At 38.4% G+C, this 15,909-nt stretch overlaps 1 protein-coding gene across 4 annotated transcripts in view; it reads left to right on the top strand.

Moving 5' to 3' along the window:
* The window catches only part of TRAF3 (TNF receptor associated factor 3), a 64,108-nt gene that overhangs the window by 33,645 nt on the left and 14,554 nt on the right, over positions 1 to 15,909 (top strand). For 3 of the 4 annotated variants that reach the window (XM_083864548.1, XM_083864546.1, XM_083864547.1), the window contains 6 exons: positions 1,858 to 2,114; positions 5,131 to 5,182; positions 7,392 to 7,496; positions 8,372 to 8,539; positions 12,665 to 12,745; positions 15,428 to 15,502. In XM_083864548.1, coding sequence (XP_083720674.1) covers positions 1,873 to 2,114; positions 5,131 to 5,182; positions 7,392 to 7,496; positions 8,372 to 8,539; positions 12,665 to 12,745; positions 15,428 to 15,502 — 723 coding nt within the window. In that variant the 5' untranslated portion in view covers positions 1,858 to 1,872. The remainder of the gene's footprint in view (positions 1 to 1,857; positions 2,115 to 5,130; positions 5,183 to 7,391; positions 7,497 to 8,371; positions 8,540 to 12,664; positions 12,746 to 15,427; positions 15,503 to 15,909) is intronic. The other variant, XM_083864549.1, reaches the window with a different exon arrangement.

Raw genomic sequence — 15,909 nt, 5'->3', positions numbered from 1 at the left:
ATTACCCTGCTGGATTTTTATGCTTGCTGGTGAAACTCTAGCTAAGGTCTGAAATAATCTCAATTTCCTCATTAATGAGAAGTGTGAGTCACTTTCAGTTCAGCACAGACTTTTTGGTTCTTTCACAGATTGTTCTGTCAAGACTTAAGTCTCTGCAGTCTTTGAAGAGCAGACAAGGAATAGACTAACATTAATTCAAATTATGCATCAGAATTTATAGTAGCTTTTGAGTTCATAGAACTTGTTCGGTTTTTCCTTTTTTTGGGGTATGTTTGTATTGTTTGGTTGGTTTTAGATAAGAGACAGTCACTGGGTCTGTGTGCTGAGTTATGAGGATGGGTTCCTTGGGTGCTCTCTGAGTTTGATGGCGATCAGAGAGGCTTTCCCCTGGGCAAAGGGGCAATGAAGTGAGAATTCTTCACTCAGCACCTCTACCCTTGCTCAGCTGGTGTTGTAAAAACATGAAATGGTCACAGCACTGAGTCACAATGATTTTGTCTTTTGTTTCTGTAAATAATGGCATCAGAAATCAAAGAAAATGGTTGTACCTGTTCAGTTTGCATGGAGAATTCTGTACCAAAATTATGGATGCAGAAATTATCTGTAAGTAGATAAGCTTCATTACAAATGCATGGTTTCTCTTAGCAAGGAAAGGAAAGTAAGATACCACAAAAACTGTGTACCAGAGGGTTTATGTATTTGGAATGTGAGGCATTTGGCTCTCTGTGGTATTTGTGGATGTACTTTGAGAAGTGAACTGGGCCTCATTTCTTCATTCTTCTTAAGATTTAAACTATAACTATCAGTTGAGGCAACTGCAGAGCTGTGGAAGGGGTTTATATTACTGGTTAACATGGAGAAAGAATTGAAGTTTGCTTTCTCTTGCAGATAGCCAGGCACTTCTCATAGGTAAATAGGTGTTGTATCCTCCAACTGTGCTTTCTCCTGTATATGCTGAGCCTTTCTAAGAGCACTTGTACTTGTTTGACTACAAGATTAGCTAGGAAATTATTGAAAACACATTCTAAAACTTAACCTGGGATATTATTCCTCTGTTGATCTGGTAATGCTTTGCATGCTGATCTAGAAGATGGATTGTCCAGGATAATAGGTACTGTAATTTACTCTTCAGCTGGATTAATTATTTTCTCATCTACCTGTCAGTTGTGCTTAGGCCTGGTAAATGAATCAAATGGCCATGTTACATAGGCCCTGCTCTGCTGTCAGTTAGACTTTGCTCAGCTGCTTTCTTCAGGTGGAGATGTGCAATGAAAAGGTTGGAAAGTATCTAATAAGTAAAACCCTTTTGTGGTGGTGTGGAGCAGACTCCAAGCAGCATGTCTTATACACTGTGCTACTGCAGAAGGAGAGACAGAAGAAGTGGGCAGGAGAGCTGGGTGGGCTCTGGTTACCCTGTGTAGGACACTGCTGTTGTGTGCTTTGCAGTAGCATTTGAGCAGGATCACGTGCAGTACTGTACCAGAGCAGCTTCTTCACCACCCTCTTGCTGCCTTTAATGGTTGGACTTCAATATTAAACAATACTTTTCAGAGAGAGAGAGAGGGATGTGAATGAATTCCTTATGTATTCCTAGAGTGACAGCCATAATTAACACTTCATTTTCAGGAGCAGGTTTTAATTCTTTGCTTTCTAGAGCCTTTGGATATGTAGACTATTTTGCAGATTCGCTATGCTAAATATACTCAGGCAGTAATGTATGTATTATGTTCACATGATGTGTGGACACAGATCTGTTCTTGATGCTTTCTGATTTTATGCAATCTCTCAGATGCTTTGTTTTATTTAAGTGGCAAAAGAGGTCCTCATTTCTCAGTTTTTCTCACTTTTGATTCACAGAAACTATCTTAGAGCATGGACACCAGTAAGAAGTCAGAACCTCCTTTATCTGTAGAGATGGTACAGCAGAGGGCCAACCCTGACCGCAGCCCATCAGCATCCATCTATGTCCCAGAGCAAGGTGGCTACAAGGAGAAATTTGTGAATGCTGTGGAAGACAAGTACAAATGTGAAAAATGTCACCTCATCTTATGCAATCCTAAACAGACTGAATGTGGACACAGATTCTGTGAAACCTGCATGAATGCCTTGCTGAGGTATGTTGTTGATACCTTTAAATGTTGTGAACTATTGACATTACTGTGAACACCATTGCAGCTTTAGGAATATGTTGAGCCTTCCACTGTTGCTTGCTTGAGTCTTTATCTATGTGCTGGTGCACACGTTTGTGCTCTGCCCTGGGTCAGGATAAGACAACTGAGCTTTCCATCAGTATTGTTGGAACAGTTGTTATGGTGGTGTAGTCCTGTGTAGCAACGTGTTAGGTAAGAATTTCATTCCCTGTGGAAGCCAAATGGAGTAGCTGTTTCACAAGATTTCCAACTTGGGTAATCTAGTGTCAAATACACACAGTGAATTAATTGTCTGTGTGAGGAAGTGAGCTTGTTCACATTCCTTGGGGTGGTGATGCCTAACCTGCCTGTGGACTCAGCCTCAGAGATGGCTGGTGGGACCCTTGGATAAATGTAACTACTTGTGGAGCAGTTTCCCTGTAGCCCTTCCAGCTGTTTGTTATGGGACTTGTATGTCCTGTGGATTGCAGGAGGGTCAGAAAGGATGGTGTGTACTACTGAGATGTTGGGCCAGAGTGCAAAGAGTGTGAGTGAATGATACAGATGTAAAATGAATGCTGAGAGGTGAAATCTTTCCCAGTCTAGATAAGAATAAAAGTGCAATCATTCAGGGACATCTAGGTTTTAAGAAGTACCAGAAGTGCATCAGATTTCTTTGCCTCTCAACTTTGGTGCATTACTGCTGGTTGTATTCAGTAGTGTGATTTCAAAACTTTGTGTAATGTTTGGAGACCATTCAGGACACTTTAATCTCCTGGGGTACATAACCAGCAAATATTTTAATTTACTACTGGAAAAGCAGAAATACAGAAGATATTTGGCTTGATGAATGTTGCATACTGGACTACTATCAGTGAGTGGATTTGACTTTGGAAGCCTTGAGATCTGTGTACTTTTTGTGGCCACCCTGACTCTATGCTGGTTTATATGTCACTTGGAAACACTGTAATCTGATATTTAATACTTAGATATCTAAGTCAAGACTACATGCAGCATGGCAAGAATATGGAAGTTATTACAGTGCTCAGTCTCTGATAAAGAGTAATCTCTGTACTGGGCAGACAAGGGTCCATAGGTCACTGATGCACTCCTGCAAGTTTTGTGCCTACAGCATTTCTAATTTAAAACAGCAACAAAAACCCACCAACTTTTCTTTTGATACACAGTTTCAAGTGAGGTGTGATATTTAAGAAATGCAGCTATTTCTTATGCAGTTTTTGGAGGACTCTTACATGTTTAATAGCCCTGACTGCAAAAAACCAGTCACTGCTTGGATGTGCACAGGTGGACAGAGCAGATCCTTGACAATCTAAGCAGTAACAATTGCTAGAGTCTGGCAGTTTTCCTTCCCTGCTGTGAGGCATGCACATGGGTTTATTACAGTGTAGCTAGAATATGTGTAATTTTATCTTCCTGACTTTCCAACCAGTCTGTTACTGAAAAGGACACGTGCTTAAGGCCATTGAGTTATTTCACTTTATTTAGGTGCTTGTTGCAAAGAAATATTTTATTAAAGATTTAATTTCCATCCCCCACCTTTTTTTTTTTAAATAAAAAGTGTGTCATAAAATTGAAAGTAAAATAGGTTTATGTTGGTCCTGTATTTGCACAAAATTTTTTCATTCAATATTGATATGCTGCTGCATACACAAACACACTAATTATATGCTAGCAACTTCTGTTCCAGGGTTGTTTGAGGACAAGGAATTGGGAGTTAGTGGAGATAAAGCAGTAAAGATGTTTGCTCAGTATGCAAGAGTAGTTTGAAAAAGCAGGTTGGATGCTTGAGTGAATTCAGTAAGAGCAAGGAAAGCATGACATTGTATTTAACACTATATGCCCTGATGTAGTTCAGATTGCTTTTTTTTTCTGACTTATGAAAAGCATTACAGATATTGAAGCTTCAAGGTACTTAAGATGCTCAGAAATGTGATGAGACACAAAGTGGTTGGTTTGAAGAGCAGAAGCCAGCGAGATGATTTGAAATAACCATACAGATTATATAACATAATTGAACCTTTTCAGCCTTTTTACATTGATTTGCAGTGCTGCTAGCAGCCACAGCTTAGGTAGCCTGTCAGTGAATTGCTTTATGAAAGAATTCACACAGCTTTTACCTGGTGCTTTTCGTCTCAGTGCTTTACAAGGGAGATAATTTTGACTGTTCCCATTTTATGTGGGCAAAAGGAGCTAAAAAGGAACAAAGCAGCCTGGTCTGGTGGAAGGTGTTCCTCTCCATGGCAGGGCAATGGAACCAGATGAGCTTTGTTCTCTCCCATCCCAATCCATTCTATGATTCTAAGGGGTTCACACTACAACACTTGGTGGGTCAGAGCCAGAAACAGCTGTAGAAACTCCGGTTTTCTGCACTCCAGTTTCTCTTCACAGTCTGCCCTGCTCCTGTTTCTGTCTGTTGTCCAAGAGGTCACAAGTTTGGTAATTAGTTCACCAAGACAGCTACAAGGCAGTAGTTCAGATAAAGGAGGCAGCAAGCATCTGTAACAGTTGCTAAAACCAGAACAAACTTGAAGGAGATGGACATAAATACTTTTTTACCCTAAAAGGATGTATAATTGACTGTCAGAGAAAGTAAATTTTCGTTAGTTGTTGTTTGAAAAACAATAATTGAAGAGACAATATTTTGGCTCTTTGCACAGATTGAGAAGGGACAACAATTTTGGATTGGCTGCAAACTGAAAAATAGGGAATGAATTTTGCCAACTTGAAAACCCACTGTGCAGTTGTCTGGTGATACTGTGGTGGTCTTACTTCTTTGGGAGTGCCAGACACTTTCCACTGAAAACTGAAATGTTAAAATTTATTGAAATAATCTTGTATTTTCTCCTTATAATGAACTGTATTGATTTTTTTAATGGTTTTAGAATATATTGGATAATCAAAACTAAGTGCCTCATAAACTGCCATTTTTGTACTACAGAAATTCAGATGAGCTAATACAGTTTTTCTCTTTTCTCTTCAGGTCTTCTAGTCCAAAATGTACAGCATGCCAAGAAAGCATAGTAAAAGATAAGGTATTGTTAAAATTGTTTCATATTCAAGAGTATTGAACTGTGTGGTGCACACAGGTTGTGTTACTGTTATGTGCTAATTATTTTATAAACCTAATCAGCTACCTATAAAGGTAGGTTTGTCTTAAAACCTAAACCATGCATTTTATAGAGGTAGGTGGCTCATTTTTCCTGTTAACCTCATGGTAAAAAATATGTCAGCTTCATCCCAAAAAGTCCAGACAGGTGGCAATTGTGCTCCCATCAGCCAAGAGGGTGTTAAGAGATATTCCATCTCCTATAGATGCAGGGATGTGACAAATCTAGGTGAACACTGATTTGACTCTAGACCAGTGCCTGCTGTTTCACTCATCTCTTTTACAGTGTGCTGTTCAGTGAACCCCACTGGAATTAGGACAGTGGGGAGTTACAAGTAATGGTAATGGAATCAATTTTTTTATTTGTATGAGTTATTTCAGTGATACCCTCTTCACTGTTTTTCACATCAAAACTTTTTGCTGCCTTTGAAACGTTGAAGGTACAAAAACGTCTTGGCTTAGTACACGGTTTATGTGGTTTTTACATTATTGCTAAAATGTTCAGTAAATTATTTGTACTAGTAGTCGTTCTTGTGTAAATGAATACTTGTGTTTGTAGCTATTTTCAAGAAAAGGTTGATGGGTATGTTAATCTCTCTTTGCTTTAATCCAAAACAGTTCCCTGGACAGTGTTCAGTGTGATTTGGTTTTGACATGGATGGACTCTACAGGAGCTCAGACCAATAATCATGATGCCTAATTTAGTTGTTCTTTTAACTGCCATTCTGGTTCTCAATATACATAAATATGTACATTTGTTATCAAACTTCAAGCATCTTTAAACAGGACAAGAAGGCCAATGTATACTTAAATACCTGTTAGACTAACTGTGGAAATCAGTGTTTTTCATGAAACTGGAAACCTCTCTTCCCACAGAATGCTGAAGTCCTAAATCACAGAAATGCTTTTAGATAGTCTTTGAAAAACTTTGAAAGTTATCTTCTTACTTACTCAGTCAGCAAAACTCTGCATACTAACCCTGTGAATTACTTTGGAAAAGACACTGCAGCATAGCCAATTGATTATTTAAATGAGACTTGTTGATTCATTAAACTTCCCACACGCTTCTGAGAAGTAAACAGGAATCAGTGACCCATGTCAGATGAGATCAGATGAGAGTGATTGCAGTGTTCCCTTCTTCACTCGTGCTGGGGATAGATTCATGGTCACTGTGGGCAGGTGGGTCATAATTCTTGGTTAAGTGTTGGCATGCAGAACCATTCTATAATTACAGGAGTGCTGCAGTGTTCTCAGTATCACAGGAGTCTGTTTATCAGAGAAGCAGTCATAGGTCGGGCTTCTTAAGGTATTTCTTAATGGCTATTAAAGCAGTTGAAAAACAATTAGACGTTTATCTCTTTGGTTTTGGACTTTCAGATTTTCAGTTCCTGTCTCTCTCTAGTTCCTGCCCTTCACAATTTGACTCTGAGAGTTCAGCTGTGTTGTCTCTTAGGGAGTATCTTCCATAAAAAGTGTAAAACTCAAACCTCAGCCTCTTTATTTGTAACTTCTTCCAGTTTTATTGTGGACAAAAAACTCCGAAAGTGCTTATAACTATTAAAATGGAGAGACAGCTAAAGCCCACTTACCTATGAAATAAAAAATCTCCTTCCATCCAAAACCTTAGAAAATATCTGTAATTATGTGTACCTACATTGAAGTGTAAAGAGGTATTCCAGCCAGCCAATCTAATAATTTTGGGACCACCATCCATGAGACACCTCCCCTCCAGACTACTGTGCCTTGAGTCTCTTTTGTCTTATGGTATTGTGCCCAATACAGCAGCTCCCCAAACAATGGAGAGAGTTCTAGCTTGTGCAGGCCTAATATTGGCAAGCAAATAGCAGCAAATGTGGTCCTTTCTTGTACCTTTTCCTTTATTGTATTTATAGTAAAACTGAAAAAGCAGCAGAGTATCTGTCCAAATGCTCTTTCACTGGGCTGCTTCACAGTGGAGGAACCTCAGTGTTGTGCACATTCTAGAAAAACAGAATTGCAGGATTTTATTTCTGGCACATGAAGCTAGAATTGAATGACACTGCTCTGGCTGAATTGCATGGCTTCTACTTTATACGAACTTGCATATCCTTGAGTGCTTTTCAGTTTCTAAAAGAAAGTGATTTTTGATTTTTCAGGTATTTAAAGATAATTGTTGCAGGAGAGAATTACTTGCCCTTCAGATATACTGCAGAAATGAAAACAAGGGCTGTAAGGAACAGCTGTCATTGGGTCAATTACTGGTAAGCTTATCTAACAGTCATAAGCTTTCTTCTGAGTTAAAGAGTGAAGAAAAAATTCTTACAAATTAAAATCACAGTCAATTACTTAACTTGCTCTCACTAGTGATTAATGTGGTTTATAAATGTTATGATAGATTTTAATTGTTTTGAAATTCAGCTTTTTTATTAACTGTAAGAAACTGTAAAAAATCATGTGATTTTCTGGCACTAAAGGTTGGAAATATAAATGTATGAACCAAATTAAAACTGGAAGGAGAAATAAAATAGTGAAGACTCTTAATCTGTACTTGACAAATGTGACAATTTTTGTTTCTATTTTGGTGCATTTTTATTTATCTTAATCCTCTCATGTGGTGTTTATGCATGAAATTAAACCATTGGCTTCTCCAGAGTTGTGTAAAATAACCTGGAGTTGTTTTGGTGAAGGCATGAGATAGCAGTAATTCAACAGTTTTATGAAATGGCTGCACAGCAGTTTGCCGTGAGATGTGTAGATTCTTGCTGTGAGGGAGCAAGCTCACATACCTAAACAACTTAAAGCAGCATCTGTGTTTATGTGGAATAATAAGCCTTTAAAAAGAGTGCTTACCTTTGCTTTAAATAGCCTGTGTAGAATTTTGTGCTATGTTAGAATGCTTTTAGTGTAGAAGTAGCTCATGTACATCTGTAACACAGTGAAATCAGCTGTCCAGGCAAAGGGACTGTACAGTCAGAAATGTATTCCTGAGTAGATTTGTCAGTGTGTGATGCAGTTCACAAAATAACTCTCCTTACTTTGGGTAACTGAAGTTATCTAATGTTGGATATCCTCAAAGGATGGAAGACATGCACCAAACTTAACTGGATTGATTTTATTTTTTTTTTTAATCTTTCAGATGCATTTGAGAACTGATTGTCAGTTTGAAGAACTCCCATGTCCTCGTGCTGATTGCAAAGAAAAAATACTGAGAAAAGATTTGCCAGACCATGTGGAGAAGACCTGTAAATACCGGGAGACAACCTGTAAATACTGTAAAAGCCAAGTCCCAATGATTATGTTGCAGGTGCAGTATTTTCTTGTGTATATACATTAAGATTCTCTACATTAATGTAGAATAATAACAACTCTTCTTGTCCTTCTCTGTAGCTGCCAAAAGATCTTTGGCTTCTCAGCCAGAATTAATAATTCAAAAAAGAAAATAGGCTGACTTTCAAAACATGTCTTTTTCCTGCAGAAAAAAAAAAATGCATTGAATAGGAAATGTTTTCTTTATTCTGATGTTCAGATGTTGCATTTTTAAAAAGTTCAGATCCACTGCCTGGTATTGATACTGTAATTAATTTTGCTATGCCTTTTAGAATTTTTTACAATTTAGATAATAAATGCAAGTACCATAATAACAATCAAATACTGTGCAAGAAAAGCATAAGCATTGCAATTGATTGGCATAATAGCATCTTCTATGTAATCCTTCTTGGGTACTTTGTGATCTGTTGTGGGAGGAAGGGAAGGATGTAAAACCAGTTGTGTCTTATGAGAGGATAGGAAGAATGTAAAAGCAAATTGTACCTTGCCATAGCCAGCAGTGGTACATGACAGGCCTGGGATGAGTTACTGCTGTTCTTAGCATCAGAGTAGCTATCAGAGTCTGATAGGCAGCATATTGAGGGTTAGAATTATAGAGCAGAGGCTGAGAAAGTCATGCTTTTATTTTACACATAGAATTTTAACTTGACTGTGTTGTGTTATTTCACGTTGAAAGATACTATGCTGAATCTGTCTTGGTATGATTTTAACTTTTTTTAAAAAAATTTTGTCTATGTAGTTTCTGTAGTTTGATGATCTTGGATCTCACACCTTCTTACTATAGTGAGAGTAATGTAAATTTTATTCTCATTTCTATCCTTGTGTTGTTGTTTGTTAGGTGAAGTCTGATAACAGTGAGAAGTGTTCCTTGCTTGGAGATGTTACAAAAAGGCATAGGTAGAAACTTGCCAAGTTCTGGTTTAGATTTGGCTCTCAGTTATTTGAGTGCACACCTGCAGGGGCTGGTAGTGCAATAACTGGGCCTTACCTAGAATAAGGCAGCTGAGACATGAAAATACACAGAAAAAATTAAGTCTGTCATGTATTTGTTTTAGTACAATCTGATACAGAGGTGAAAGTGTATTTAAGTAGGTTGTGGATGCTGTTCTCCCATAATTATTATTAGGCTGGGGATTGACATGAGGCAAAAAGATATTAAAAAATGTTTGTTGTCTTAACAGATAGAATCACTGAATTTTAACTATATTCTGCGAACTGGATTGGCTGATATTTTGGGGGCTTTTTCCTAGATTTTTAAAAGTTTAGTGGTTATAGAAATGGAAATGGGCTTCTTTGTTGTGGTCTGATTAAAATGTTACCTCCCTATACTTTAGTAATAAGATCAGAAGCTTAATGACACTGTATGTTTGAATCTTAGAATCACAGAATGGTTTGTTTGTCTTGGAAGGGACCTTAAAGATCATTCCTGTTCCAACCCTTCTGCTGTGGGCAGGCACACCTTCCACTTGACCAGATTGCTCAAAACCACATCCAGCATGGCATGAATGCTTCCAGGGATTAAGCATTCACTATTTCTCTGGAAAATCTATTCCAATGCCTCACCACACTCACAGTCTAGAACTTCCTAATATCTATTTAAACCTGCCCTCTATCAGCTGAAAACCCTTCTCCCTTGTCCTGTCTCTACATGCCCCTGTAAAAAGTCCCTCTCAGGCTTTCTGTAGTTCCCTTTAGGTACCATAAGGTTTCTTTTGACTTCTCATTTGAGTTTTGTCACCCCGTTGATAAAATTGGGGTTTTAGAGATGAATTTTGAGTTCATCTCCAGGTTCTGTAGCCCAGAATTTTCTCTAATATAATAATGACTGAGGCTGGCCTCAGTGACTTGAACTGAAAACGGAGATAGGGGGAGCAGACTGAGAAAAAAGGTATGCAAATGGAAACAAGAAATTTTACTGGAGAACATGTGGTTCATGTCTTCATAGAATCCCGTGACCCGTGGGGTAGGAAATCCCCGTTGTTGGAGGCAGACTCCAACAAGTTAACAATGTTAGCAGAATGCTTTTTTAAGATTGCATTTGTCTTTTGTTCAAACCATCTAAAAAATTTAGGGTTTCTTTTTGTCACAAACATACCTTTTCCATCCTTTGCCTCCTGACAGGTAAAGATGGTACATTGTTAAAATGGAGATTAGTAGTCTAAAATGCTTCTGGATTGCTGTGTTTTTCTGTGTGTAATCCACAAAGCAATGTGGAAGTGCTTGTCCTGTAAAATTGATCCTTAGACAGCAGTTGTGTGACATGGATCTGCTTAGTGCCTGGACTCCTCCCTGAAACTCTGGCCATAACCCAGACCCTGCCAGGGCAATCTGGGCTCTGCCCACTGCTCTGGAGCCAGACATGCTCCTAATGTGGCACTGGCTTTTCTGGGAGCCGTGTTAATATCCTGCCCTGCCCTCACCTGTACTGGGAGCCCTGCGTGTGGTGTCCCCTGTGCTTTGTACTGGATTTGGCATTTGGCTTTATGTACTCAGCTGGGTGGATTTAGATTAGGAGGGAGAGAGTTCTGCCACTCGACTGGGATTACTCTGGTATATTCTGAAGTCGCTGGAAAGGCTTGTCTTGGCTTCAATGGGTGGACACTGGGATGTGGAGCAAGGAGGAAAACAGGAGAGAATGCTGAGGAGTTGCATGTTGATTTTTACCATGAACCAAGACTCAGTGTCACAGCCTTTGTCAGATGGTTTGGGCGGGTTAGGGAATTAAATTAGGGAATGAACATTGGAAGGGGAGTATTACTTTTCTGGGTTTGTAGTTGATCAATAACTGAGGAAGTGTGCAGGGCATTAGGCTCCTAAAGCCACATGGTTGTGTGTGATGTCTCCTTTCAGCAGGATTGCAGATGTGTTCAGAATGGGAGACCAGGTCCAGCTCTTGACTCTGAGCAGGAGTGGTGCTCTGGGACTCTGCTTGTCAGAAGAGCATGGCTGTCACCCTGAGAGGCTGTTCTGAGGAGAGAGGCTGGTGCTGCTCCTGCTGGGGACACACTGGAGATGGCTCAGGAGCTGTCCCAGCTCTCTGGCTGAGGAGCAGCTGAGGGTTCCCTGGTTCCTGTCACTGGGGCTGTGCCATGTCCCCAGTGAATGGGGAGCATGGCAGGGTATATGGGTCAGGACAGTGTCTGATGGCTGCTTTAAAAGAAGGAGAGACACAGTTTCAGATAGTGGCAGATTTGTGCCAGAATTCCGACCAAGGCTTTTCACATCTTGGAGATCAGCTCTCCTTTACATCTTGGTTTTGTTTCAAAAAATAGACCTGGTTACTGGGCAAAAAGAGCATGCTTTTCTGTTCTTCCCTTTCTAGCAGGCTTATAAACCTAGAGCTTTGTTTCCTTTGCTTTTCTTAAGTACCAGAAATGAAGCAGTGTGTTTCAAGTTGAATGGGATGTGTCACTTGACGAGAAATGGATTTTTCATTTTGTTGAGAAAACTGAGAGGAAATGTAAATTCAGTTACCTTGGGCCTGACTTTCTTCCCTCACTGGGGTGATGGGGTTTAACAGCTATGCTGAGATACCTGTCACGTGGGCTCAGATTAAAGTCCCTGTCTGGCATCGTGATGTGTAACAGTGAGTCTTAGTATCAGATGTTTGAAAGGAATCAAAATTAGAGAAGAATTGGAAGGGAATATCTGTACATAGGAAAGAGAACCTCTGAGAATGGGCAGTGTGCATTTCTGATGAACTTTTCCATGCACTATATACCCTTACTAGAGAGGACATCTGCACTGGTTCTGCTTTCTTTTAAAGACGCCCAATTTTGTGAGTAATTGTTGGGGATTAAAACTTAACTTTGACTGGTGTTTCATTGTTTGAAGTAAAGCCAATAAAATGGTAAGCAAATAGATTTGCTTTGTGTTGGAAAACACAAGGAAATCCTTGGTTTTGCTTCAGAATATCAACACCTGCACCATAAGTATAAACTGATGTTTGAGCAATTGCAGTTCTGTGCATTTGAGAATAACACTGAAAAAATATCTTGTAAGGTTTTTAATTATTCTAGGATGCTTTTCTTTGCAGGTAAGTCCTCTCTTAATTAAAAGAGTAAGATCTGATTTGTGGTTTGTTTGCTTTCTTCCTCTGTAGAAACATGAAGATACAGACTGCCCATGTGTCATGGTTTCATGTCCTCATAAATGTAGTGTTAAAACACTCATGAGGAGCGAGGTAAGAAGTCATGCCCAGTGTTGTGCTGAAAAATTAAATAGTGTCTTTGGTAAGATCTCGCAAGAATTTTGCCAGAAGCCATTTCCTTATTAAAATGTGAGATCTAAGGAAAAGCTTTTTCTACCACACAGTTAAGTGTGATAACACTCAAATGTTTTTAATGATTTCTTGAAAAACTATTTCAAAAGAAACAATTTCTTAATTTTGAGTCATTATTACACTTGGCTTGTCCAAGATTAGCGCATGTCCGTCCTGCTTTCGTTTTTACTAGCCCTCCCCCTGCCCTTCCCTCATTTCAGCACCACAGAGCAGCATCTTGGGGTAGTTAGCTTATAGTAAAACAAAAATACACAATTAAAATTCAGTGCAAGTTGGCAAGAGTTAGTAGAGACTACAAAAAAATCATATAGATATGTATAGATGTAATTTCATCTTAAATTTCAATGAAATCTGTTAAATGTTGGGGGGAAAATAGTAACTGATACTTAGAGAAATGGTATGAGATTAGGGTTGAGTACAACCCTCCAACAGCAGAAGTAATAATGCATAAAAGTTTCTCCTAATGCATAGAAGTAATATGTAGATGAAAAAAAAATTAAAGCCTGATTTGAAGAGATCCACATTACTGTACATGGAAAGATAAAAGTAGCATCTGTCAAAACTGAGGTACTTATTTTTTTCCCTAAAAGTAGAACTTACTTGCCAAGGATAGGGAAGAACTTACTGAAATCTTCATCATTCAGTAAGCCTCTTTTAAGGAAAGTGAAGTTTCTGATCTGAGGATGAGCTTTTCTCTTTCCTCTACTACTTATTTCCCGAGCTGGATTCATACCATTTTTCACTTGCACTTGTAAATTATTAATTGTGGCAGAGTGCAGAAGGCACATAAGACTCCTGCCAAAGTTTAATGCAGTCTTTTCCTCCAAGATAATGAAATACAAAATATATGATAGATAGTGTATTTATTAAGAGAAATTGAGCTGTTAAGAAAAGAGAAAATACATATTTTGGCCAACCCTACCAGTGCTTACTGCCAAGATAAGATCCTGCTTTTGGAGCACTTTGGCTTATTCTTAAACCCTGACTTCAGTAGTTACTTTCAGAAGAGATGTGTCTGAGTGCTTGTAAGAACTGCACCATTAAAGGCTGAGTTGTTACACACAGAGTCAGAATGGGGTTTGAAATCATGGGCAGAAACAACTTTAAACAGCCCTTTGCCCTGCATCATCTGTTGCTGTATGTTGCTTAATTTTTTTTTCTAATACTGTGAAAATGTATGTATCAATGTATTCTTGGTTGCATGATTAGGGACAAGAAGTCTTATGCAGAAAATGGGAAAATGCCTGCCTAACAGTTTGAGAAAATTCCGTAGTGTACAAGTGGATGTCTTACTGTAGAATAAAAGGCAATTTTCATGTTTAATTCATAACTCTTTGGCAGACTTCTGGTTTTGAGAAGCTGAAAAACGTGAGATTCTCGTAAAACCTGTTAGACCACATGTCCCTTTCTTAGTTCTTATTTTTTTCTCCACTACATGTCTTTTGAAATGATACTGTGAATTTCTACAGGTAGTGTTTAGAACACAATAGTTGTGAATCAGAGATGAGTGACTGATGGCATCTTGGTTTTGAGATATTAAAGCCTCTCTTGTCTGTTCCAGAGCTACACATTCAAAGCAGTGTTGATTCACCACTTCTTTCCGGGGAGGTGGATGAGCTGAGTCATGTGGGGCTTAAGGTGTGGGAATTTCAAATGGGATTCTACAACCCAAAAGAGTGATGCCAGCTGAGGAGCCAGGCTCTGGCTCCTGTCTGCTTTGTGGGAAATACAAACTGCAGACTCTGTTTTTGAAAAGAGAGTGTTTGTTAGTCTGTCCTTTCCAAAAATGTCTCTCTGCTCCAACTTTTAGGCAGTTTTGCATCCAGCTGCTGCCGTCTGTGCTGCTGCTGTCCATGTACATGTATATGCTTCTGTGAATTGGTTTACTTTGAAATGAAAAGTGGTCTGTGCTCATAATAATCCAAGACATTGGACTAAATCTCAATCTGTGAAAAATGCAGGCATTTTACTAATCAGCTTTAATCCTGTGTACTGCATTTTTTTAAATTACTTAACTGTTCCTATTCTAAAACTCTTTGTGTGTTTCATGCAGTACTTGTTTAGTCTTTTTTGTGTAATTTGACTGTTAAATTTAGGCACGGAGAATTGCATGTTATGTTTTGAAAAGTTGGTTCCTTGTGAAATTAGGATTAGAAAAAAATGTACTTTTACTTTACTACAGTGAAACTGATCTTAAGACTTGCTCAGAGCACCAGTATAAAAACAATACCACTGTTTGAGAAAAGATTAGCCATTCACTAAAGTCACATAAAATCAAATAATTGTTGAGGACGTTCTTTCTGTTTGTTTTGGTTTTTTGAAATTGGGTTACCTATTGAAATAGTCTTTGGTAGAAGTTTCACTGTATATTAAATGTATCACTCTGTATACTGTATTGGCATGTGCGTGTGGTTTACATATGTGTATATACAGAATTAGCACTTGAGATCAGACTGGAGAAAATATACACATGTGTGTTGTATGTTCTGCAAATGGCACACAATACAAACCTGATAACCTCTGCCCTTTATGTTATCATGCAAAAGTCTTTTTGCCAAAACTCACATTTTTTTCCTATTGCAGTTGAATGCACATTTGTCAGAATGTATTAATGCCCCAAGTACCTGTAGTTTTAAGCGTTATGGCTGCACTTTTCAGGTCAGTATATAACAATTGTACTTCCCAATTGATGAAACTCTGCAAATAGAACCTAATTCTTTGACATGAAAGTTCTGGACTTCTGTAGTTACAGTTAAGAAAATCATCCAGTTGCACTAAGTGATTATACAGGAACTGTTTAATTTTGCATTTTAAAAATAAACAACATGAAAAGCCCTCACATTCCTGCAGTGGTTTGCAAGTTCAGTTATTGGGTGTATCTTGTTGAAATAGGAATATGACACATTCAAAGAACTTGTTACCTTAGGATAAAAGGAAAGTCTCTTTAACTCTTCAAAAAATAGACTAGTAACTTCAGTTGTTTCTATGAAAGCATTTTCTTGAACTATGTTTATATTTTCTCTCATTTGTGTCTCTTAATATTTTTAATTGAGGTTACACATAGG

Source organism: Zosterops lateralis (genome assembly GCF_965231275.1).
Source record: "Zosterops lateralis genome assembly, chromosome: 6".
NCBI lineage: Eukaryota > Metazoa > Chordata > Aves > Passeriformes > Zosteropidae > Zosterops > Zosterops lateralis.
The sequence above is the reverse complement of the archived record's forward strand: the minus strand, read 5'-3'. Positions and strand labels throughout refer to the sequence as shown.